General features: G+C 37.4%; 2 protein-coding genes across 2 annotated transcripts in view; both read left to right on the plus strand.

The window, feature by feature from the left end:
• Nucleotides 1-17,151: 17,151 nt before the first annotated feature.
• LOC119829126 lies at nt 17,152-27,159 on the plus strand. The gene is made up of 7 exons (XM_038351525.1): nt 17,152-17,313; nt 22,030-22,128; nt 22,212-22,579; nt 22,847-22,984; nt 23,365-23,383; nt 25,426-25,713; nt 26,037-27,159. Exons 1-7 carry the CDS (start codon nt 17,197-17,199, stop codon nt 26,205-26,207), a joined length of 1,200 nt encoding a protein of 399 aa, XP_038207453.1. The 5' UTR covers nt 17,152-17,196; the 3' UTR covers nt 26,208-27,159.
• Nucleotides 27,160-27,465: 306 nt separating this feature from the next.
• Nucleotides 27,466-27,780, plus strand: part of LOC119829127 — a 4,788-nt gene continuing 4,473 nt past the window's right edge. Inside the window, exon 1 of the mRNA XM_038351526.1 lies at nt 27,466-27,474. Coding sequence (XP_038207454.1) covers nt 27,466-27,474 — 9 coding nt within the window. The remainder of the gene's footprint in view (nt 27,475-27,780) is intronic.

A 27,780-nucleotide genomic window follows, 5' to 3' on the forward strand; every position in this document is an offset into this window, starting at 1 on the left:
CGTTGTACGTCAACTAAGACTGGCGCCTTAGCCCGCTCGGCTAACGAACGAACTAACAGTAACAGAATGTTATAACATAAGCATAAGCTGTTAGCCCTTACGTAGAGGATACGTAAGGAAATTGTTAAATCCTGGCGCTCCTGATCAGGATAATGGGATAAACTTACTATATTACTCTATTGGCACCAGTTCTTAATAAGTGTACAAAGTTTGAATGAAATCGGTTCGCGGGAAGTGGGAGAAAAACGGGTGTGAGTTACATACATACATACAAACATACAAGTGAAGCTAATAAAAGCGTGTTAAAATAATGTCTCAAAGTGACATAGAATTACAAAGTTTTTTTAAACTTTAATTTATGGTTAAATATATAAATAGGAGGAATATAAGCGGAGTAAAGGTGAGTTGCGACCAACGTTGGTCTTTACAAATAGTAATGAAATAAGATTCTGGTTAATGTTTCTACTATTGCTCTTAGGTATGCGAAAGCTTATTGAATTTATGATCGACATTGATTTGACATTCCTGTTTAATTACCTGTGTAATAATGAGACGTCCAGCCCGCGTCGAGTCCACGAGTTTATCGATTTTGATGTTGAATTTGAATTTATTCCTGGACATTGTATTTGAATTCTGATGCCTCATTGTCATTAATTGAAGCGAGTCAAATATTTTTCTTGCTTTTAGATAGACATTATTCACATTTATTTGTCCTTAGTAAACAAATTATGTATATACTAAAAACAGTTAAAGAAGGTAAACTAGCTAAAAAACTACTTGTGCCACGCGGTTTTACCCGCGGACAAAGTACTTTTTCTATGGGTTATGTGTAATTCATCAGTTCCATCACTACCATATTATACAATCAAAATCTGGTTTAGTGGTTTTCACGCGAAAGAGATATAAATACACGTCCATACATTCTTACAAGTACCTAATAGTAGAAGGAAGCAGGATGTCGGTTGCTTTTCATCACAAGTAGTGCTCATTTGGAGAGTAAACCTCCATGCTATAACCGTGCGTGCGCACATGCTATATACTATAAAGCAAATTTAACTTTAGATAGTATGACTCGTACACTATTTAGCAAACAAATACGAATGCTATATACCGTTGGCGCCGTTGGTTGCCTCAGACCAATGTCTCGTTATGAAATAGAAACATTAAAATGTGTTCAATGACCCTTTAACAATTTCAAGGGTTAGCGGGGTCGCTGGGGTCTAGTTGCAGGGTGGGGTTGGGGGTTATGGCAGTGAAGGCTGCGCGTGACAACAGTATTTATAGTCAAAATCATTATCGTTTACAAGTGTCAAATGATTATGAGATTTCATTGCACGAGAGAGCGGACATGTATTATTTAATAAGAAAACCTATGTATTATTGAAAATTGAAATGGGTTAACTTATGACAAAAAATAAAGAAGTTGAAATCCTCTTTGAATAATTTACTTTTTTTTATTCAAATAAGTGTTAAGTTTTTATATTAATTTTTGTAGTAATTTGTTATTGCAATTATGAATATTTTTAATGAAAATCGAAAATTATTTTTCACACTTATAATCAAATAATTAGTTAAGCAAGTTATTAAAAATTGGAAAGTAATGTATATCGTTTCCAAAAAGGTAAACGTATTTCATATTTTCACATATTCCTATTCATATTATAAATGAGAAAGTAACTGTATATCTGTCACGCCATCACGCCTAAACTGCAAAACCGATTTGGATCAAGTTTGGCAAAACAACAGTTTGCAATCCGGAAAGCATATAGAAGAGATTTTATGGCGAAAATCCCTCGGAAAACATTAATATATAAAATATTATGGGAAAACCCCGGTACTATCCATCTTTACGCAAAACTAGTTGAATATTGATGGAAGAGAATGTTGCGCGATGGCTAATTGTACGCGAATTTAATCTGTTAAAACTAATATTCATATATTTGAAGCTACTAAATGGCGGCCGTCAACTTGGATTATAGTTTGCTGTTAATTCTAAGTTTGTAGATGCTTGTCTCCCCGCGCCCGCGCTCGCCCCCGCCCCCGCTCCCGCGCCCGCGCTCGCCCCCGCTCCCGCGCCCGCGCTCGCTGTGCGCGCGTGTGGTTGTGGCGCGGCGCGGCCGTCGTAATGCCTTGGCTTAGTTTTCACCGAGTGGCCGTAAAACAAAAACCAGATTTGTCATAGTGCCGTGTGGGCCCGAGTACGTAGCTTTACACTCGCCCGAAATGTACTCTACGCTTTATATGGTCTTACGATATTTACGTTCAATACGTCGTCTAAATGTAAATTAATTAATGAAACTAACTAAAATTATAAAACACGTAGAATCAAACAGGTATTCATCATTTTTTACCTTCCACGAGAATTCATAACAAACGAAATGAACACAAATAAATAATTTCGATAATCATATCTAGGCCAATGCTAATTTAATTTATTAAATATTATTTCGATTTATTTGGCGGATGTAATTCATTCAGTTAAACGTGCAAATTCAAAGTTTCATAACTTATTATTTATTAAATATTTGTGTATATACATTATTAACACCGAAATAACGAGAAGGTTTACTCTATAATATAACGGAACTAAAGTCGTACAAAATCGACATGACATTTTTTCGCTATGCTATAGGTAGAGAAAAAAATCTTATCTTAGTTATTTATTAAAGTATTCAAAAGAAACTACTAACCTAAATAGGGCACTTATACTCTTTAAGTACCGTGATATAACTTGTGTATAATCTCTGTTAAAAGTCATACATTCACTTAAATACAGTTCTCGAATATAAAATTACACAGCGGTTGGTCGGCGTGAGTCGTAACACATAAAGCGTAGCCACTGTAGGCCACCACTAGCCACAGATCGACTTTACATGACCCGATCATTTATTATGAAAGCTTACATAAGTGTTATACAAAATGATGTCAATAACTTGTTTATTTTGTGTAGACATCAGAGCAGTATTTTATAGAACAGCATTTCATAAAAACCCTTCTATGGAATCTAATATCTGCATATGATATGCATGTTTTTCAATATGTAATAAACAGTTAATTAAAAATGGGACATTATTTACACATGTTTTTTTTTTTTTTTTTTATGTCATAGCGGGCAGCTGAGCTGGTGGTTCGCCTGATGGTAAGCGATCACCACCGCCCATAAACATTCGCAAAGGTAGTACCTCCGTGAATGCGCTGCCCGCTTTTTATGGGGTAAGGGAAAAGGAAAGGATTAACGACTGGAAAGAAGGAATGGACTAGGACGGGTGAGGAAAAGGAAACGGGCCTCCGGCTCCCCCACTCACCGTACGAAACACAGTGGCATGCCACTATTTCACGCCGGTTTTCTGTGGGGGTGTGGTACTTCCCCGGTGCGAGCTGGCCCAATTCGTGCCGAAGCGCGCTCGACTCCCACATGTATTACGTTTTTATCCTATTAATAACAAATTTTTTATTGTACAAAGTGAAATCTTAATTTTATTAATCTTTTGTACTATCTCTCTGGAGATAGAAACCGACTGTGAACTCTCTGAACCTTTGAATATTTATGCGACCTTCGAGACATTGTACGAGTTGAATGGTTTTCGTCAAAAGGAAAATGTTTCGTAATTTTACGATTGTTGTCCTCACTTTGTTTTATATTGTTTAAAATAATTGTGTGTTTGTTGCTCTGCGCACATTTATAAGTTCACATCATAAACGATAGCTTATGGTCTATATTACTCATGATTAATATGCATTAGAAGGCGATAGTTCATTCCTTACAAAAATAATAAAAAATGAGAAAAGAATCTGGGAAATTTTACGATATTTTGTGACAGGCCGAGGTGCCTCACACGATTCATTTTCCGCGATTATTTATGTCATTTACGTTACCACCACTTTTACTCATAAGTCATAACATACAAATAATATTAGCCGGGCCCGCGTGTCGCAACTAGTTGCGGAATGGACGACCCAGATTAGATCCACAATGTTGTTATTAATTGATATTCAAACTCGGGTGCAACCCGCCGGATGATCAATATCTGTAATATAAAACGTTGATGGTCTCACGAGTTCCTTGCGCAATGGAACATGGAACGTTTTCGGTTATTTCATAGATTTTGTGACGTCATTTACAGTTTATATATTTACAGCAGTAGTTTTAAGCGAGCAAGTTCAAGAAGTGGGCAATCTCCGAAACCTCCAATGTACCTCACATTAGGCAAATAAAACAAATTACCCTTTATTATTAGAAAAAAAAGCAAGCCTTTTTTTAACACGCTTTTATTAATGAGTAAAAGTAAAAGAGTTGAATAAATACACCTCATAGAAATATAATTGCTTTTCATAAAAGTTACAAAACGTTATTATGTAAGTAGAAATATTTATTAGTTAGGACTTAATCTTACGATAAAACATTTCCTTGAAGCACTATGACGCTTTACGTATACCAACAACGTAACCCCATTTTTGTTATTATTTAATCGCATATTTTCCTCCAATAGTTTCTAATATTGCGACATTAATTTATAAATAAACTATCAATCTGCGCGCGGCTTCGCTTCCGTGGACTACAAAATTGTAAAAAATCTGCCCGAAAAAATCTCATTGTTTTAGGGTCTATAAAACATTATTACCGTACAGAAGTGGTCTAGTGACAGTTTTATTATATGTAAGGATTGCGCGATCAATACCCGGATTCCTTGATTTGGGTTTTCCACAGAATGCTGAATGACACACGGACTTGTCCAGTTCCACAATTTGTGATGAAACTAACATCGTAGTGAAAGGCACTATCTTATGACGCGTCATTATTACAGCAAAAATAACTTTGAAATATCGATGACCTGTTGATTATTTAAAGCTTTTTATTAAATACATATTTCATAAAATTGTATTAATATCGCATTGGAATTTCCTTTACCGCAAAATGTTTCTACATTTTGCGGTAATTCTGAAGATCTTCAAAATTGTAGCATATTTGTTGGGTAGCTACTTTTACATTATTTATAAGAAAAAAACGTATCGATTCGCAATGTCCATTGAATGTTGCAATGACTATTAATCATTTATATAACACATACTTATGATTGATGCGACGGGCGGGCGGAGAGAGGCGGGCGACGGGCAGCGGGCGACGCTCACTAGTCACTTAAGCTTATATGTTAAATTATGCATATACATTGCAATAACATTATGAATTTGAGTAATTTCTCAAAGCAAATTAAATATTTGTTCATAATCTTCATTAAATTATTTTGCAAGGCATAAAAATTATAAAGCGGCAATATGACCTATCCAAAACAAATGGATGTTAGTCAACATAACAAATCGAAATGAAGAAACAACAAAACAACTACAGAAAATTATGTCTCTTAATTACTCATACTTCGTAACATTTGTAATTTACCAATGAACGCTGCAGTCAATGAGAAGTTTATATTCTATATATCAATTTATAGCCTTTATTAAATTTGGCTTTAGCTTTAGGTCACGATAATATTCCTTTGAGCTGCTGATGCTGATGCTGATAAAGCTGATGGCCACAGAGATTCATTTTCCAGATTACGTGTCGGATTTGCCTGAGAAGTGTGAAGTCAAAAGATAGGAGTAATTAAGTTTGATGAGAAAAAGATCCAAAATTTTCCATAATGTACATTCAAAATAAAATATATAGTTGCCTAACACCAACGTACGGCATGTGTTAATTACATCTTAATATCTAAAGCTTGTTATTTAGACGCAACACTTACGTAGCCGATACGAAGAGTCGAGGGTCAGGGAATTTTATCATACATTTCCCAATGTGATTTATTGGCTATAAAATAAACTATTGTGAATTGCGAATGAAATATTTTGCGCACACTTAGCACTTACTCGCGTGTCAATGTCGTTGCAGCTGCCAAGGTTTACATTAGGATATGAAAACGAAAGGATTAAAGGTACGTTAAGCAATTGAATATTAAGGACATAATATCTAATACCAGTGAACACATCGCAACCGAAAACTTCAACAAGTAGTATGCGATACGATGCCGCAAAGTGTCATAATTAAAAGAAGGAATTCATTTCTGTCTTAAGATTTTATATAATGATCATAATAGATACAACATACACGTCAAAAGTAATTGCGTAAAGAGCGGTTGCATAGCAAGGAAACGGATCGACCCGTGTCGCATGAAAGTTGACCAATAAAAGTGAAATTACTGACGATCATTACGTCTTTGATGATATTATTGATAAATTATAAATAATAATCTACGTCTTCGTCTTATCGAACTCTAGCCCCATCGATACATCCACGATCTGGGGAAAGATGGACGCTCCTTCACCTGTTGGGACAGTTCACACGTGTTCAAGAAGGAGATGCTTCTGTTGCGTATACGTCGTCTTCCTTCACTGTTGTAATAGTGAAGGAAGACGATGTAGTAGCATGAAAGAATTTTTAAATAGGTGGTCTTTATTTTAAAAAAAATGATAGATTTAGTATGCGATCTATGAGAAAATTAATAAAATTGGCATAACAATTAAAGACTCTCTTTGTGCTTGTATACTGTTGTAGTTTTTTTTACAAACACGTAAACTGCACAAATAGACTCTCTAGTCTGTACAATATCGTTCCCTTCAATGCAAGATCAATGGTCGTTCGAATGAGAGTGAATGCATGAATGGGATTATATTTAAATAAACATTTAGTACATGCGATATTAGTGTCTTGCAAAGAATTGGTTATATTCGTTGGCGTCCTTAGCATAAAAGACAACTCACGCGACGCGGTCAGGGGTCACGAACGAGGCGCAATGTACTCTTTTATATAATAATTACTTTATGTGTTTCAACTGACGCATGCATGAATACATTATGGTATCACCTGACAATGAGCTTTTTGGACGGAAATTGTAAAACAAGGTAGGATTTGTTGGAAAATTTACGACTGGTAACTGGTTTTTCCGCATCTAAAAAAGAGAATGGGTGATAAGCGACGATAGCTATCCTTATTATTTAAACCCGTGCTATTTGATTTAGCTCGCTACTTGCTCTAGTTGCAACAAAGTTATATATATATATTGAAGAATATCAACTTAATATAGATGCATTATTTATTTGTAACACAACATTAAATTATGTCATTAGGTTACTTTTTAAACAAATTTTAATTCGTTTAATTTTAAACTTTTGTTTAAATAAAAATTCTAGCTTTTATAGGTGTATATACTATAACAAGCGTATCTTGGAATCGACTGTAAGATATAAAATTTTAGTTTTGTGATGTGATGAAAATTTTATATTATGTATACTTACAGCGCCATCTGCTGGTAAGTTGTAGAACTCAATAAAATAATATTTTGCGAAAGATATTTCATTCATTCATGCCGAGGTCAATACGAAATATTGCCATCTTTGATCAAGAGACAGGAACTAAAACTGACTGATATTTTTTGTTACTATTTTAAATAAGGTTATATTCCTTATTTACTTCAACAAATTCATAAAGACGGTATTGTTGACTCTTACAATCAAAATACTGGATTTACCTCACTGAAGTTGTGCTTTAGCTGTTCCGTAGATACATACGCGATGTCATATATGATACAATGAAACCGATACTAATTTATAATGTTAGCTTCTGGGAAGCGCGGGCGTCGCTTGTTGCAAACTGCAGAGTGCAGTGCGTGCAGCAAACAAACGGCCGATGTAACGCTTGCGGCCCGGTTCCCACGGCCGGCGCGGGCGCGGCGCATCGCTATCGATACACCTTACACAACGATTGTTTGCCATTATGAGACGAGAAATAAAACAGATCTTCTTGTTGAAATTGTATAATTTTAGAAACCCTACAACGCTGGTTTCGCCGTAACACATTCAGCTCGAGGTCATTAGAAATTGCTTAATAGTGTTAAATTTCACCACTTTTTTCACTTACTATTGTTTGCTAATGTAAATATTTATGTTTACTTAGCCAATATTCTAGTGTCGTCCCGTCTTGTAGACTGTAGACACAGTTTGGGTCATCCTTCCGCCCGACTCAGTATTTATGCAAGACTAGCTAATGTGTGTTTAAAAAAAACCACACATTTAAATATCTCCTGACATTTAAGGATTTTTATTGAAATATATTCGTATAATATAATACCATTAATAAGTTAAGGTATTGATATGCACAAAGCAATAAATGAAACCTCAAACGCTTTTTAAATCAAAGACATGACAAGATTAATTCTTTCCTAATCTTATCTTAGCTCTGAATGTGCTCACATCTTTCCCAAGACAAATTTATTAAAAAAGTAAAATCCTTTTTACATCGCAAAAGTAACTTGGTCAATAGTTTGATAAGCCTATTTGTGTGAATTCCAAATTGTCAAAATATTTTTAATGCACAATTGATAAATGAACATTAACATGTAATAAATTCATACATACAGCCTATTGAAAAATTATACAAATCAATAAAACTAATACAAGTGAGCAACACATTTATCCGTATGCAATACGATTGCGGTTACACATAGATTATTCTTTGCACTGCAATGTAAAAATTAGAAAGCGGGAGCGTTTAAAATACTAGAACGTACATTTAATATCTTTAAATTATAAGAATTAGAGTCGAGTAAAGCGCCAGGCTCGTCGTACTTTATGTAACTTGCGATAAGATCGGGGTTTACTTCCTCTAATGCAGATTTATTGAAAGGTCGACTTACGTAACTTGCAGTTTGTTTTGAAACTCTATGATCCAATATTTTTGGTGTTTCAATAACGTGCGATTACGGATAGGTGTAGTTAATATAGAAATTGGAGACGGGCGAACGGACGAGAAGCGCGGCGCGGGGCCGCACGAGCGTGATGCATGCTATCGCCTATCAATATTTATTGCATGTCACAAACACATGAATCGGATAATATTATCTCGTAATATTGAGTTTTGTTGCTTTTCGCCAACACGATGAGTAAATGCAAATAATTGTTCAGCCTAATCATTCAATAAATCGAAATCAACATGTATTTTGAATAAACAGAGTTAGGTACTTAAAATAAATGGCACTTAATCTAATAAAATTTTCACATGATTGAATAGAAACAATGTAAGCACAAGGCTCGAATGCTTGCTGTAACAATGTGTCGCCGCAACATATTTGTGGTTTTAGAGCAATTATCGGTGTAGTAATGAGTGCTGAAACCATTCAACATGCGGCGTGCAACCGGCGGGGCGCGGGCGGAGCGGGCGGCGCTGCTCGCTGCACTCCACCACTTATTATTCTGTGACTCTGCTCGCATCGCATTGCGAGTCATATGATCCGAGAGCGCTAAGTAAGAGTTCAACGGGCGCACCGTCCTTTGTTATTGAGATAATCCTATCCTTCCTACTAATATTATAAATGCAAAAGTTTGTAAGGATGCGTGCGTGTTTGTTTCGATTACAATAAAATTTGGTACGTAGACAGCTGGACAACTGGAATAACATACAGGCAACTTTTTATCCCGATATTCCTACGGAATACGGACTTACGCGGGTGAAAACGCGGGGTGCAGCTTGTAATTAATAAATTCTGGCAAAATATTAACTGCGTCGTTCACGCTAAATTTTTCTTATTTTACAATCATATGTAATCACACTTTAAAATGTATCCAATCTATGTCGACTCTTTTTAACCGAAATCTCTTTTTAGATGTTAAGTTTGATCGTCGCCTTTCTATTCCATAAAAAGAGAAACAGCCGAGGCCAACGACGATATATTTCTGTAAGCACATCAAAAGCGTTAGCTAACTCGCCACGAAACTATTGCAACAAAAACATGTGTGTATAAATTTCCTAACTTCTTAAACAACGTTTAGCGCCATATAATATAATGTAAAAATTAAAAATTCTTTCATTTACATATTCAAATGGTGTTGGAGTGCGCAAGATACGCACTAATATGTTGGCTAAGAAGTTCTGCGCGAGCGACCCCTGACCTGCTAATTGCAAACACTTACACAACTCAAAATGTCTTCTTTAACATTTTTACAAATTATTTCAACTGTCAAAATATATTATTTGAATCTCTTTCAAGGATGTGTCTCGGGACACACACGAAGATTCTATAGAAATATTTGATAAAGCTAAAACTTATAATCGTTGGACAATATTATTATTCTCGAATAAATCACGTATCCGAAGAGCAACCGTTTCTCTCGTACTATATATACTTCATATTATGAATGTTATATTGGTACTCACTTTATCCAAACTCTTGGATATCCAAAACACTGGATTATCACTCTTTCTACTCCTAGGTTCTCATTGAAATTATAAACGAATCTTAAACAAACAGCCGCCTGTGAGTTTGTTTGCTTAAACAATGATTTCTGGATATTGAGATCCATTGCGTTTATTTTACCGGAGCTTATCATATATGGCTTTCATTGTGAATGTAGTGTGTACTGTAATTGATAAATACAGAGGATAAAATTGATCAAATCTAATAAGTTTAGTAACATGTGTTTGTTGTTGATGTTTCATGAATCAAATAAATAAATAATAAATGGTCTGTGGATGTCAAATCGTTATATCGTGAAATGGACATTCGATATGATTGGTTAGGTTAGGTTCAGTTTATTCAAAAACTACATGGAAGAAGATTGGCGATCTGACGGATTTCTGGGAAGAGTGAATTTTTGGCATACCCCATACTACATAACTGCTATATTGTATTCGCATTAAAGTCCAATGGAATGTAAGGCGTCGAATTATTTATTTTACATTAATTACAGGCGGATATTATGAATCTCAATTTTTCTATCGTTTTCAATGTTGTGGCATATATAATAAACTCATTATAAAAAAAAAATCATATAACCTAACTAACAAGATTAGTATTGTTAGTATGAAGCTTTAACTAGTTATGTAGTAGTACAGTATTAGTTAAAGCTTTTATCACACTAATATTGTAAATGTGAAAGTTTGTTCGTTTGGATATTTGTCCGTCAATCACGCTGAAACTGCTGAACGGATTTTCATGAAATGGTATACAGACGAGAGACGAGAGAGGGTATGAGCTGACTTGGATGATAGGATACTTTTTATCCGATTAAATGCTCCCTTGGAATAAAACAGGAGTCTTGATATCTGAGTGGAGCCGGGACGAGCGTCTAGTATACAGATAAAGCTTAAGCTAAACAGTGTGTAATGTTGTGTTGCGGTCGGAGCGGCCGGCGGCCGGTGCGCGGCGGCCGCTGATTCGCGCACGCAATCTGGGTCGCAATTGTCAGGTTTGATTTATAGTTGATTGTCACTTGATACTTTATTACTTGTCCTCAAACGTATTAGTTTACATCTTTAAAAGTAACGCCAATTCACATGAATTACGATAAATGTACCAGAATTACCCAAGCTCACTAATACACATTTACCTAACTTTCATCAATAGTAGTAGAGTACCATAATTATAAAACTGTACAGAGTGATCGACTGTTATTACGCCTAGATGTAAAGAGTGATCGGATAACGCGGTTACTATGAATAGAAGCTGTCAGTTTGCGACACGCTGGTCGCTGGTGGCGCTGCTCAGAACTGACCAGCTCCTCGTTACCTTGGCTTTTATTATTCGTAAATTTTGTGATTCAAAACATTTGATGTAATGTCCGTTGTTACATTAGTGCAAGCCCAACGCCCAAGTAAACCTTACCCACGTGCAAATGGATTTGTTTTGTAAACTCATCAATAAAGACGCTAGGCGTGACCGCGGGGGGGGGGGAGGCAGACGCACATCGCTCTCCTTCGTTGGGCAACACATCCGGCGTTGCATTCAGTCGCTGATAACATCTGATAAAGCGCCTCCAACACTCACGCTCGTATTGTAATTAGCAATTTAATTATATTATGGTGGTCGCTCATGAGCGCTTCTATAGATAAACGATCAATATAAAATCTCTTTCCCGTTATTTGGCTAATGACATCTTTCCACCGTGGCGTGAAGAGAATGATGAATGAATGAATACCCTGAATATCTCTACGCTCACTAATATCCAGCCAGTTGTGACGAAAAAGAAGGATAAACTCAAATTTATAGTATTAATTGTGATTTGTTATAATATAATTATGACATATAACTTAGAATATGTGGTTCTATTTTTTATTGAAATTGTTTAACTTTCTTATTTAAAAATGTAGAGGGCATTACAAATTCGGTGAACTACATAATATATATGAGAAATTTTGAAAGAATAGAAAAAATTTGATCACGAGGCAGGACTCGAACCTGCGTATCTTGCCTAACCGTAGCAACGGTTTTTCAAAATTTCTCATTTATAAAGCATTTCAATGCTATAAAACTAAAAATTAAATTTATACATAATATATAGTTGATTACAATGATTATGTAGAACTCTCTTCAATATAATATTATAATATCATAATGTTTATACAAATGGGCGAACTGTACCATGAGGTTAAGTAACTAGTCTCGAATTATCATCATTGCATTGTAGATCACCATTTCATCACTTCCGCATAGCGCGAACATTAGCGTTACATAGTATGTTTGTAATGATTATAGAATTAAATGAAATAGTGACCGCCTTAGTGGCACTGTGATTTCTAAAAGATCGCCCCCCGCACGGATCAACAAATATAATAAAATAATTTCGAACTAGAGGTCGACAAGCCTGTTAACTTCTTCGTTAATAAAAAGTTATTAGTATAAACTTCGTACCCCTTTGCTACTTGCGGTAAGCGATACAAAATGTGATTGAGCAAAACGTGTCCAAAGCACGCAGAAGGTCACTGAGTCTCTAAGTCACAAGTCACAAGGGAATAGGAGATTACTGATACTCGCAGCGTCAAAGCATAAGTGCTTAGATCACCTTAGTAGTGTCTACCACGCACCGAGTGGTGCCGGGTTTTTATATAAGCTCATTGTTCCAATGCAGCTTCGACTGATTATGTAATGTTAAAGTTCGATCAAGGAAGGCCTCCGACATGAAGGAAGCAGATCGCCCTATTTAGTAATATTTATCGGTTAAGTGTATTATTGTTTTAGCGTTCTCGTGATACTGACATTACGTAACATGTCAGGGATTCTATGCGAATCGAAAGCGTAGAATATGAAATAAACACTGTACCTATTTTTCTTTATTTAAATTAACCAATAGTTCTCCTCTAAAGTTGTGGCCCATAAATGGAAAGAAAAAATAATGTGAAATGGAAAGGAGGAAACCTCTTTAATTTATAAAAGTTCCATGAATGAAGTATGAAAATCTTTAAGTAAATGAAATTATATAAGTTGTATTGATTTCTTATCCCGCGCACTGAGGGATGATGGATAATGTCACAACACAACGCCAATTAATCTTACTTTATGAAAAACCGTAGTTTTGCATATTCATTCCCCAATGGGAATCATTATATAATACCTATATTCATAAAAAAATATTAAGTAGTTCTAATGAATAGGTCTTTTAATTATTTATCTACTACGAAATAGACTATCATGAGAAGCAAACATCATACTATCATACTAATATTATAATTGCGAAAGTTTGCACTCCACCACTTATTATTCTGTGACTCTGCTCGCATCGCATCGCGAGTCATACGATCCGAGAGCGCTAAGTAAGAGTTCAACGGGCGCACCGTCCTGAATTTTAGTACGTAAATAGATGGACAACTGGAAAAACATATAGGCAACTTTTTATCTCGATATTCCTACGGGATACGGACTTACGTGGGTGAAACCGCGGGGCGCAGCTATTATTATTATAAACGTGACATGTGTTTTATGCGATAGAGATGTAATAACAACTATTGTACGAATGTGACTTAAATATTTGCAGAACGTGTCACTTGCTTACATTAACATGTCACCGTATCGTTAAGAATATAAAAAATAAGGAAATAAAGTTATAGATTGAAATTAATACGTTCCTGCTGCTTATTCATTGAACGCATTGCTGCTACTAGTCTAAAATATTACAGTTGAGCTCTTAATTGAAACTTTCGACGCGTTGTGTCGTCTCGTGCCGTCTGTCTGTCGCATCGAAACTGCTAATATCCAACTTTTTACGGCTTCCTCAACTTCTAACGGCTCGTAACCATGTCGCTTCGTAATAATAATAATGGATCGTGATCATGGCCACAGAATTATCAGTCATGGCACAGGATTGAACTATTTTGGTGGATCTTCCATACGAGTATAGTCTTGATTCCTAAATTTTAACAGAGACTAAGTAAACATATACCTGATACGATTCTTGACCCTCGTCTCGAAACTAGGTCATTTGAGTCATATCATATAATATCAGTGATCCAACGATAAACGATTAAGATTGTTATCATAAACAATTGCCGAAACGCCACAAAGTATTGCACGCTTTACACAACTCTACATGACGCTGAAGCTAATATGAACCGGATCATTGAGCTCGACGCTTGCGCAAGCGATGCGTACGATAGAACAAATTCGTGAAAAAGTGGCGCAGTGGAACAGTGGGACAGTGGGACAGTGGGACAGCGAGACAGTGAGACGGTGCGGTGGCCGCGCCAACGACCGCCATGGTCCATAGTGTGACCTTCATTGTCTTCCTTCACTGTCATATTGTTTAATACGGATGAATCAATTTATATAATAACACCAGTCAGTTTATAATATGAATATAAATAGAAATCAAACAGCACCATGACCATCGAGATCTCTCTACGAGTTCCACAAAAAGCTTAACATTTTTGAAACTTTCCACTTATAATAAGGATTTTACTTCTGAAACAAAATTTTCAACCTAAAAATAATCACAATCAACTCAGTGCATTTATTTAGTAGCTACGATACCACAGACTTACACACAGTCTTTTCAACCGACTTCAGAAAAAAGGGAGGAGTGGAAGGATTTTAATTCGACTGTATATTTTTGGGTATGTTACTTAGAACTTTCGACTGGCTGAACCGATTTCGTTACGTATAGGGTTACAAAGTAAAATAAAATATAATGAACAATATTTTATACAGAAAATAGCGCCTGTAGAATTTTTGCCAGTTACACAACGGATTTGTGTAAAAAGACAGAAAGGCATTTTATAAATTGGCGTTAAATCTGTAGTGGAATATGCGAAATCAATAAAAATATAAAAGAAACTTTATAGGCATTCTGTGACACAATTTCACATAACCCGCGTAATTTCAAATAGTCTGAAAGTATACAAAATGCTGAAACTTAAAACCTACGACTATACAGGTAATTGAGCGATATTGCGAATTTGCGATGAAGCAATATTGAATGAACACCACCACAGATATCCTATAATCTCACCTATACTCGATACGATGGTGTGCGAGAAATTGCCATATATTTTGCTACATTGTTTTGTTGGTACTCAATTATGCAGACAACTGACAAAGCATAAATAGTTTTTACTTAATTGTTAGTTAAACAATGCTATGAACACTAGACTTTCGCTGAGAAATGTTGAATCAAACAGTAAACACCTACAAGTTTAATATACGATTTGCATGTCTTCTAAAGTAAGATTATGGTTACATGTAGATACAGTAATTTAGTCCTAACAATAATAACAATTATATTAAAATAATAACTATAATCATAGTTAAACTTCTCGTAATTTTAAAATGAGGCCTTGGAGCTGTTCAAAGGAAACGATCGTATTTTAGGATGGTAGCAACTTGCGAAATTACTTTTCGACCTTATTTATATTGCATTTTGCACAAATGCTGCGCCTTGCTTAGGTTACAAATAACTGCAGACTGTTTTATAAATCTTCAGTCAGAATCAGTCGGAAAATGAAGGGGATCTTTTCGTGGTTGTTGTATAATAAAAGAAGAACATAACTACGTAATACTTCCACGTTAACGTCATTGCGCATGTTACTGAGTACCCAAACAAATTTGTTCTTGGGATATATTAATAATCTACCTGATTATATTTAGCGCATGTGTGAGATAGTAACTCAGTAAATAAGTAAGTAAGTAGTTACATAAAATGATTCAGATTACTCTTGGTGAATATATGATGTGGATAACCATGACCCAAATGTTAACGAAGTAGTTAGTGTGGGACTTCGACTCGACGCGAATTAGGCCAGCTCGCTCCGGGGAGGCTACCACACCCCCTTAGAAGAGCGGAAATAGTAGCATAATACTGTGTTTCGTTTAGAGAGTGTCCCCACTAGCCGGAGGCTTGTATCCCTTTCCTCACCCTTCCCAGTCCATTCCTTTATTCACGTCGTGAATCGAAAAGGTCCATTTACTTCTCAAAAACGTTGCATTTACTGCGGCCCTACCTCTGCAGATGTTCACGGGCGGTGGTGGTCGCTTGCCATCAGACGAACCACAGCTCAGTTGCCCGCTGTGACACCAGAAAGAAAAGAACTGCAGAGACAAATGTAATTTGTAACATTTTTACCAATAAGTTTGAGAATCCTAAAATAAGCATACACACTAAGAATTTTCGGTGTGTGGTGTGCAATGCACAGTAGATACCTACGTCCAATCAATGTACTGCACTTAATATATTGAAAAACAGACCACATCAATCTAGCGTCACTAGCTGTATTCTTAAGAGTTCTAATACCTTAATCAAATCAATAGTTCATACCTACTATATTATAAATACAACCAAAAGTGTATCAAGGCGATCCACATAGAGGTAGTTTTAAATCCTTCTTTGCAATCTATTTTATAACAGATTATTAGAATGTTAAATACAGTTTGTGTATATTCAGTCGATACCTACTACACGCATGAATTACAGAGTTTACTTTTGTGTAGTTTTGAGTGTAGCCCATGACACTAAACCGATAACATAATACAACAACCAAATTTCTGACCTATCACGTAAAACAATTGAATTTAAAGTGCATTTGATAAGTACCTGACATCCGCACCATACACACCGTTTTTTCTAATAGAAGGGCTTACAATTTACACCGGTATATAATTTTGTATCTAAATCGAAAATACAACTTCCTGAAAATTATTACCGAAGGTCACTTAAAATTAAAGATATCAGTAACAATTGCATGAGTACTGTCATACGCTAATTACGATCTGTAAGCCATACTTAAAATTCATAGGCTAATGAGGCGACCTCGGGCGATCCGAGTCCCTAGCGCTTGGCTCCTCGGCTGCGCCGCTCGCGTCACCTTGAGACCCCGCTCGCGTGGTAGGAGCCGGGTGGAGGCGCGCGCTCGGCGGCGGCGACAGCGCCAGTGCCCGCCGTACCGCCATGTCCGCCGCTCGCCTGTCTGTGTGTCTGCTCCTGCTCGCGCTGCTGGCCGCCGCCGCGCCCGCGCCGCGCGTGCGCCGCCAGCTCGCCGATGACAACGCGCTGCAGCCCATCGACGTAAGTCCTCGCCACATGTCTTCCGATGCTCCACGCCATTAGCCCGATAATAATATTATAATAAACCATCACATTTTAGTATTTTATTGAATGCTCGATCGATTTTAATGATTTTAAATTCACAGGGTAGTTTCGCATTTATAAGCGATTTTTTTCTAATTAATATCAATTCGGTTCTTATTAATTATTATTTTAAATTAAATAATAAATAAAAAAAACATAGAAACTAAATCTAGATGTAATTTTAATATCTTCACAAAAAAATATTTGATGACATAAAGACTATTTCAAATTGTACATAATACTGATCTAAAGTACTTAATTGGTAATTCACACTGTTGTAATATGAATAATGAAAAGCAACCTAAGCCGGGTGTCGAAACTGTGTCGCCCATCGTACAGGTCACGTACGGCGTCGCACACAGCTGGCGGCGTTGCGCCTCGTGGCCGGGAGGGAGGCTGCGTCTCGCTGGCGGTGAGAGTGTATTGTGACGCAACGCGGCCAATTAAGTAATGTTATCGCATCGCTCTCGGGACTCCGGCCATTTGCCATACGATATCGGCTAACGGTGTGGAGCCGCTGCTCCTTCCCGCTTCAGGATAAGCGAGCTCTAGCATTCATCATATTTCTCATACAACTTACATATTCATTTTTATATACTAAGTTCAGTACGAACACTGATAATTTTCATGCAAATGTTCAAATATTCATCTCGCAACTATAAACAATGTTATACAAATAAACAAAGTTAACCTTAAAATATTTAGGGGCATATAAATCTAAATTGACCTGAAAAAACTGTGAAACAACAAAAATACCATTTTCCGATGTACTTTTGAGAATTCATTTTAGTTGTACTTGTAATCTCGTCTCTCAAACTCATAAATTGTTTCGATTAAAGCGAAGAATATTTGAACATATTTCGCAAAGCAGCGATATTCTACATTGCGTGTCGCTTCCAATATCCTCACACGAACTCTCATACACACATATTCCACAGACGAATTGATTATTTTTTTTTATATCCAATTATAGACTTTATATTAGTATAATGCATATAACGTTGTTGTTATAATAGAAAACCTATACACAGATATGAAACAATCGGCTAATTGGTTTTAGCAAAAAATGTCACAGACACTTACTGTTCATGTTGTACGGTATAGGGTATAAAAAAGTCAGTTTCGTAAAACTCGTTAAATACGAGGTTTGTGATCATCATTTGAATTTCTGACTCAGTTACTTCTTTTTCATTTATTTGAGGGATAGTTCGGAGCAGCCATATAAACAACATTGTCCGAAATCGCTGCGCTCAATGCAAACGCGGTTAAGCTGTGTGAAATGGCTTGCATGTGGAACACACCGCCGGCGCAGAGCCAGCTGTGAAAGGGGAACGATGTTGGAGGCGCCTATCCGTCTCGCTCTATGTTCACGCTCGCTTTCCAAACTGCAACGATATGTTTATGATTAAATAGGCCCACCCCGCCCCGCCCGCGCCCTCACGTGTTTCTTCTATAAGCGAATTCATTACTCAGCCCTACACGTGCACTACTTTATTCGTACAATGTTTCCGTGTGGCGCACTTACACAATAACAAAAATCACCGTTTAGGTTCTATTGCTCCTATTGTCGTCATACGTCAGTAAATAGGATATTGCCGTTCCCATGATCTGCATTACTTATCTGAGAATGCCAAGTGAATGAATTATGAAAGCGATCGGGTGTATTTAGTGTAACGCATGCGCCGAACTGCGATAGGAATGTACAGACGGGCGTGTGATGTAACGCGGGCCACGGTTCGGTTGCTGCACATTTGTATGCTGCCGCAGTCCGTTGTTCCTAAGCATCATTCGAAGTCGAGCTACGTTTTACTACGTAATAGTCAATTATTTGACATTTAATTTGAATGCCACATGTATGCTCTCTGCAAATATAGAATCAAATGAATATTCAAGGTGAAACTTAGTAAACTCATCGCAAAAGAGCAAATTTGTCAAATAGTTTTAAAAATTGTAAGTCATTAACAATAATCATCCACACCGCTTCTTCGAACTCTGACCCAAATGGGACGCCATCGCAGTCGCGGTGTCCCGACGCGGAGACCCTCAACTGAATGAATTAAACATTTTAAAATAAAATCATAACAAGAAAGTTTATTGAAAATTAGTTACTTAGGTCATTTCAACCTTTCTTCACTATTAATTTTACAAATAGATATGACGATGAACAAATACATTGCAATAAAATAACGAAAAATTTAAGTATAAATATAAGAATTAGGAAGATGAAACCATTTCTAGCTCTTTTAAATGAATTACGAAAAATAATAAAGAGTGCATTGAGAACAGTAACTCATATTGTTGTAAGTCATTTTTGAAGCAGGAAGTGAAAATCAATTACCAGTTCTTTAAATATGAGACACGGCCACAACGCGTGTACAATTAATATAACTCAAGTTCAATTACAAAAAAAAAAAGACATATTTCACATGCAGGTCACCTTCGACAGGTGTTAATGAAATAATATAATATACATGTACAAATTTTCATCTGTAAGGCCATACGATTAGGAATTTTAAAAATTGAGCGGTAAATGCAATTTGAAAATAAAAATTTATTTATTACACGAAATAAGGTTGGCGCCCGCGCCGCAGGCGAGTATAAGTACCTAAGCCATATTCTGTGGCATCTTAGCACAGATAACATCTAATATATAAAATTCTCGTGTCACAGTTTTCGTCGCCATACTCCTCCGAAACGGCTTGACCGATTTTGATGAAATTTTTTGTGCTTATCGGTATCATAACATCTATTTTTCATACCCCTAAATGATAAGAGTAAGGCAGAACAGCGTTTGCCGGATGCAGCTAGTAATATATATATTAGTAGTATGGGCAAATAAATGTATCATTATTATGCCATGCTACGTCTTATTATAGTTTAATGTTTATAGTTTATATTTGCCTGCTTCAAATGGAGTTTACGTTCATAATAAAATCTATACAAATACAACACGTGCACAGATTATAAAGTTGTGTAAGTTTCCAACGCCGATCTCCCGTATGGTTGTGTAATTGAGCATCAATAAGTAGCGCATAAAAGGTAACAGATCGAGTGTGGGACAACAATCGGGCGCCTCCTCGTACGCACGGCCGCGGCTGTCTGTATCTCTGTGCTCGCCCAGGCTCCAGAGTGCAGGTAGCAGTGCCTAGTTCGCAGCTTATGAAAGCGCTGCCGCTTTTTGCACATCGTGGTTCCCGCGCGTTTGCGTAATGGCACGAGGCGAAATTTATGCTTGCTGCAGTTCATTTAGAGCAGGTGAAACCGATATCAATAATGGATAATAAATCTTAGTCATATAATAGACGAATTCTTTTACCTTTTGAGCCCACGCCATAATTGATTACATAAAATTGTTAAAGAGAAGCGACTATAGATTGAAGTCTAAATAGTTTGAGAACTTTCTGAAAGCTGGGCATCTGCGTTTGAGCTTAGGTATAAATTATTATTCTTACAAGGCCACACCGTTGGCTGTGTAATTTGCCTCTCATTATACTAAATACATGGTGACCTTTAAGTGCTTTGAAATTAGATTTACTTAATGATAATTTAATCGACATCCTTCCCAAACACAGTAAAATCATTTAATTTTGTTATAATTGCAATTTAAATAACCAAAGCATTGTTATTATTATAACAACGGTATACTTAGTCCATACTTTTAATGGCTATTTACGGTTTGTTTTCTCAAGCCTAAAATTCTTGCGAACTTAGTTCGATACCATAACAAACAGGGGATGACGAGGTGTAGGTAAACCGTAAAGGAGCTGTCACAACTTGCGATGAATAGCGTGCCGCGAGCTGCCTTGTCCTCGGCGCAGTCTCATCTGCTATTTGAAAATAAAAAAAGCAAAGGTCACTTTGAAGAGTGGCCTTTGCTTTTTCGCCATAAATGTTAATAATGCAAACTTTCAAAATGCATCCATCATTAAATTTACGCAACAAATTACATGTACTACTTTTTATAGCTGAGACGAATCTTTATGCGGTGCTAACTTTAAAGTTTCAACCACACAGCTCGCGTTCCGTAGGTAGGGAGATAATAGCAACTAAGCCATTAAATACTCTATAAAACGTACTTTTTAAAATTTAGTTTAACTGTCTACTGAAAATACTAGGTCGATAAATGCTAGTAAGTTCTGTTACATACCGGTTTCATAGGAAATGTTAATGGCGTTCCATTGCTGCGGAGGTGCTGCGCGTGACCCTCGACCTTACCGAATACTTAACGGGTTCTTGCGCGATACTCACTCATGCACTTTGATCGTCTCACTCACCTCAACCTACATAAATTAGGCGTCAATGAGCGTATGCTTTACAGAAAAGGACATGCTCACGCGCTCCTAATTTCTGCTTACAGCGTGTTCACAAACCAAAATGCATTTACATTTTTTTTGTTTATGTCCTTAATACATGGATGGATGAATATGGATATGGATGGATAGAATTGAATATTGCAATTCCGTCATTTAAAGGTTTTATTTGATCGACTTTCATTGTTCAAAATCACTTTGCACTTTTATCATTAAAACTTTGAAGCTGCATAGAACACAATTTCAGGCACGTTGTTGTATTTTGGTGGTGGCTATGTTATTTAGTGGTGTAGCATGTGGTGCAGTGTAGTGAGTGTGTACAGCGGTGTGTATGTGTGTGCAGGAAACGGGCGAGGAGCAGGCGCGCGAGAAACGCAAGCTGGAGGGAGTCACGCAGGCCAAGTTCGGTGTCAAGAACGCAGTCCTTGGGTTCGTCTTTGGCGTGAGTATCCATCTCCCCTCACCGTACACCGATCAGGTCATCTTAACGGCATCTTCTCTGAGTAATGGATGATTCTTTTGTAGAAAATCAACTCGCTGATCGACGCGAAGACTCGCCTCGTGGAAAATTTAGACAAGAAAAATATCGAGCTGAACAAACAGTACGGGATTGAAGCCCCTCAGAACGGGCTCGCTTCCTTAACCAGCGTCGTGGGACAAGTGATCGGACCGAAACTGCAGTTCCTCGCTCCCAAGCTGCAGGCTGCGTCGGGTCTACTGGGCGGGCTGTCGTCGGGCTCTAGCGGTAGCTCGGGCGGCGGCTCCGGCTCGGGCTCCGGCCTCGGCTCCATCCTGTCGCTCGTGACGTCCCTGTCAGGCTCTTCATCCGGCGGCGGCGCGGGTGTCTCCGTCGGCGGTACTGTCGAGACCATAGACTCTGATGAGGACGACTCGTGATCTGTACATTACTGCTTAGCTGCGACTCCGCGGCGCCCGGTGACGCGCCGTCTCATTAACGAGCTTTTCAAGTAGCGTGTAGTAATTGCCGTATGACGTCCAACAATCACGGTGATCGGTTTAATCAAATGAAACAATATTATATTATGTACAATAGTTTGTAGAAGTACCCAACTACTAGTAATGTGCTGACGCATAGTGCGTGCGTTTGTGATATTTGTTTAACTTTTTATATTTTTGGAACCGTATCGTAATCGTATCAGATATCGGTTAGCTCGTGTCGAGTTGGTTGTTGCACGTCGTCTCTGCGCCCGCGTCGCCGCGCGCGGCGGCCGCCGGTCGCGCCGCCTGTACAGTCCGCGTCGCGCCACACCCTGTATTTATAATGTAAATAGTGTTAGGTGAGTTTGGTGATAAATATAATATATGTTATTTTTGTATTTGTTTGTTTTTTTGCACTGCATGTGTTGCACCATAACTATTTGTGTTTATTGTTTTCACTAAAGTAAGTAAGAGAGGAGCACGCTTGTAGATAACTTTCTTTGTAGTTGTGTTTTCCCCGTATTTTGTATTTACAGCTATTGTGATTCGTCACGCGCTCTTATAAAAAATGTATATAATATGAGTCATACTTATATAAGTACGAGATTTTTTTACAATTGAATTTGAAAGTCCATCCTTAACATATTAAAGCTAGTCACCTTAGCGATATTTATTTTATGAAGTTTTTGTAATGACAGAGTATGTAATTGGTATTAGTGAAGTGTAATGGTTGCATCAGGGCGGCCTCCGCGGCGAAGGTGACCCGCTCTCGGGCGTCTTAGGCAGTCGGCGGCTAGCACCCATCTCACAATTTGATGATCATGATCTTACAATCATGTTCAGCAAGCTGAATTTGTATGACAACGATCAGGCTAAATATATAAAAATTTATAATTAAGTACTTCGAAGCGTGCATGGACGGTTATGCACCAGTTAGTTTTCATACAGTGTTTTACAAAATAAATAACGATTTGATTGGTTCAGTAATAACTAGCATAAATACATATGCTTCAATGAAATAGGTATAAACTGCTGTTTTTGAGAAATGTTAGATATTTCACAATAACATGACATTGTTTGTATATAAATCTAGATAGAAAACAGTGTGAGTAAATTTCCAATTTGAAATGGAGGTCAACGATCGCGGCATATGTCGTAAAAAATATGTGCAACTCGAGTGACCTTCCCCACGCACGCGAGCTCGTTGCGCGCTGCCCGCTGCCCGCTGCCCGCTGTCCGCTGCCCGCTGCCCGCTGCCCGCTGCCCGCTGCCCGTGTATCGCGGGCCGGCAGCCGGCCGCGCCAGCGTAACATCGCAGCAATGCAATGTGCTCCCTTCCCTATTGCCGTCAACGGGGATGGTCTGTCGCAGATATCTGATCGCGATGTAAATATTGACGATATACCGCTAACCTTACAATGTATACTTCGTAAATGTTTTGTAGTTGAATATTGCCTACCTCGTACAAGAAAACATATACTGCTACATACTGCTTGCATATGAATAGTTATTTGTACATTTTAAATATATCTGCTATAAAAACTACGCAATATTTATACGTCAATTTGTGTAAAATAATAAAATATCGTATATTAATATTAGTTAGTCTGTTCTGAGAGTTGAAATAATAAGAGTTTAAATAAAAAAAAATGAAAAGTTGACTTTGTTCCACTGAATAAAGAACAATATAGCCTCATTATTATTTTATTGATTTTAGTTTAGAGGAACCTGTTAATAAAAGTAGGGGGTAAACTGTACATCAAATTACTTCTGTAGATAAATTAAATCATATTTTTACCATTCTCCTCTCAGGAATGGAAACATTTTCTTGCATGACGGTAGCCTAATGTTAAGTAGTGACCTATAATATAAGTGTATAATCCACTGAAGAGCCTGTAGTCAGTAGCGCGGCGCACCGCATCTCTGTCGCCAGTCACAGCGTACGTCCATCTTACAACAATGCTCACTCACTCATCCACGATCGTTACCTTTGAATCATCACCTCACTTCATCTAATTTACCCTGTAGTATGATCATTTAAATAGTTATGTAGCATTCGATTCTAAAACTGTAGCAAGTACATTTTGTTTTCAAATGTTCGGGGTGACGCGACCGCATTCGAGCAAGCGCGTTCAAGTGACACGAAGGAAGTTAGGTAGAATTGGAAAAGAAGCGCGAGTGAACTAAGTGTGTTCTGTGTTTGCCGACGTGACGTCTTGCTAAAATGGTACGTGATACGACTGGGAGTCTTTTCCTGAAATAAAGAAATAAAAAATATAGATATCTTAGAAAGAAGAGGAATGAATTAGTATACCAAGCAAATTTCTTAGAATTTCAACTCTCTAAATCAAACGAAGAACTTTCAACTATGAACGAGAACAAAATATTTAGGACGCAATGACTTCTTCAATACCTAACAGTTGAGTATATAATATTTTGATTTATAATTTTAACCAAAATTCCAATAAGCACCATTCTACGAAGGGTTTGCAATAATGTAGGAAAGCGGTAGCTTTATGATTCCGGTCAAAATCTGTTACTGTTTTTGTTATAACAGTAAGTGAAAGTTTTATTTGTAGACCTTAACAAATTAGCAGCCACCAAAAATTTAGTTATATTTCAAAATAGTAACACACACTAACTAGCCCTAACTGGGGTGACACGTTGATCTCACACTTTTTCGCATATAAAAGAAAGACATCACATATACATACGTAGTACACACACACATACACACCAAGCGGAAGCGACACGCGCCACGGACGCTTGCGCGTAGCTCCAACGGGATGTTGTGTCGCAGACTGGCGTTATGTCGCCGCGCCGCCTGCTCAGCACGGCTCGCAGCACGGCGCGCAGCACGGCGCGCAGCACGACGCGCAGCACAGCGCCCAGTACGGCGCCCAGTACGGCGCCCCGCGAGAGCCGCTCGCGGGCTACGAGGCTGCAGCGCCAGGCGAGCCCGAAGCCTACGGACGATATACCAGTGTTCGACCGGAACAAGGTCAGCCTGGACTTCCCTGGGAACCTGTTTGGACCGTCCGTGTCGCTCCTTATCAAGACCACTAAGATCATCGGAGACGTTATCCAGGTAAACCTTTTAGATGCACTTACTATTTCAGTGTAAGTTTATTTAAGTTGTTCCGTATCGTGATTTTTAAAAATATAAAGAACATTAAACACAATATTTAAGGGGGCTCGCGTACAGGCAATGTTCTAGGGGAACCCCCTTATATATTTACGTTGAAATGTGTGGGAAAATTTCAACTCTCAAAACTCAGGTCGGGCCGACAGACAGACAGGCAGACGTACGGTCGGACCGCGAAGTGCTAGTAATAGGAACTTTAGCAATGAAATATATGGAAAAACAAGATGCATTTCAAAGCTAAGCCTACATTACATATTATGTTTCAGAACTCAGCGGTACGGTATCAGACCTTCCTACGCCTGTTCCGGCCGCTGTTCCGCGGGCCCTTCGAAATCAAGGGCCTGGACCCGCCGACCACCACCACGACCACCACCACCACAACCACTACGACTACAGCTGCACCGCCATCTTCAGACAATGAGATACGTCGTAGATAAAATTTAATATCTACTACGTACTTAATTTTAGCCCGTAATACATAAACAGTATAAACGGGATTGAAACTAAATTTTACTGTAGCGAATATAATATAGCGCAGTAATAGGAGCTTCCATATGATTCGTATAAAAACCTTAATTAAGCAGAACAAAATCCATAGAATTGAAGCATATTCATATTCATTGTACAACACGTGACGAAAAGCATATAAAACATATTTTACAAAAAAATGTTGTGACCGTCTTTGAGAAATTTTTAAGAGAGAGAGAGAGAGTTTTCTATAACACAATCCAGTCATAAGATTAAAAAAAAGATTCACTAGAAAATTTCCGGGAGTATTAAAAATTACTCTTTCAATACATTTTAGGAGCTCTTTTCCATAACTACGTATGAAGTCAATTAGTATTAAAACTTACAAGCATAGGTAAAGCTTCGTATTATATTTGTCTTCAAAGTATTCGTATTAAGTAGTTGTATGAAATAATCAAACAGTTTGAATAGTTTAATTTTGGGAACTAGTCTTTTGTCTTTTAATAACATTATACAATGAAACGGACACAATTATTGCAAATTTCTTATTCACAAGATTGATGCCGTGAACTTATCAGGGGCTTGTTATGTAAAATAGCACGGGATTTAACGACAGTCGAACATTTTTACACTCTACTCGTTTTCCTTTTAGTTACTTGAAATATAAGGGACATCGTCTTAGGGAAATACAGACCTTCAGATTTTTTTTTTAAAGTCGCTGTCGAAATGCGCACTCTCAATGTTTATGTAGTAAGAGAAACTTCTTACAACGAGGTTTCGTAGAATAACCACCGCTCTAAAAAAAAAAATTATTTAAGGATTAGATTTACTTGATACCAAATTTAGAAATTATCGATCATGATTTTGGGATACTTTTGATAAGTAACGAAATAATTAACAAATATAATTTTTAACCAAAAATAATTTGTTTTATTCATCATCCGTCTTAACCCTGACGGCTGACCACATCCTTTCGATCCTCTACTGATTTACTCCTAGCAAGTTTAACTGGCTTAACGACCGCTTACATTTATTTTAATAGAGAGAAGAGAGAATGAGTTGAGAATCAATTAATTACTGTTTTTTTTTTTTCTTTTTTTTTTTTTTTTTCATAAAATTAATTTGTAGTATGCTCGAACTTCAACATTTTGAGTTCTGTCCCTGTGAAAAGGAACATGCTATTACTTCGTCAACATTTAGGGCATGTCTATGCAATTAAAAATAAAAATGAATAGGGTACATCATTAAGCATAAGGTTAGGTTGTGGGTAACATTAGGTTTTGGGTTAGGTTAGGTTTTGGGTTTGCTTAAAACGGTGAAGGAAAACATCGTGAGGAAACCGGCATGTCCATGAATCAAAAAGTTCGACTACATGTGACATCTGCCAACCCGCACTTGGCCAGCGTGATGGACTATGGCCTGAACCCTCATAGGAGGCCTGTGTCCCAGCAGTGGGAACATATGTGGGCTGTTGATGATGATGAAGATGAGGTTTTGGGTTAGGTTAGGTTTTGGGTTAGGTTAGGTTTTGGGTTAGGTTAG

The sequence above is a fragment of the Zerene cesonia genome, chromosome 9, assembly GCF_012273895.1.
Source record: "Zerene cesonia ecotype Mississippi chromosome 9, Zerene_cesonia_1.1, whole genome shotgun sequence".
NCBI classification, from domain to species: Eukaryota; Metazoa; Arthropoda; class Insecta; order Lepidoptera; family Pieridae; genus Zerene; species Zerene cesonia.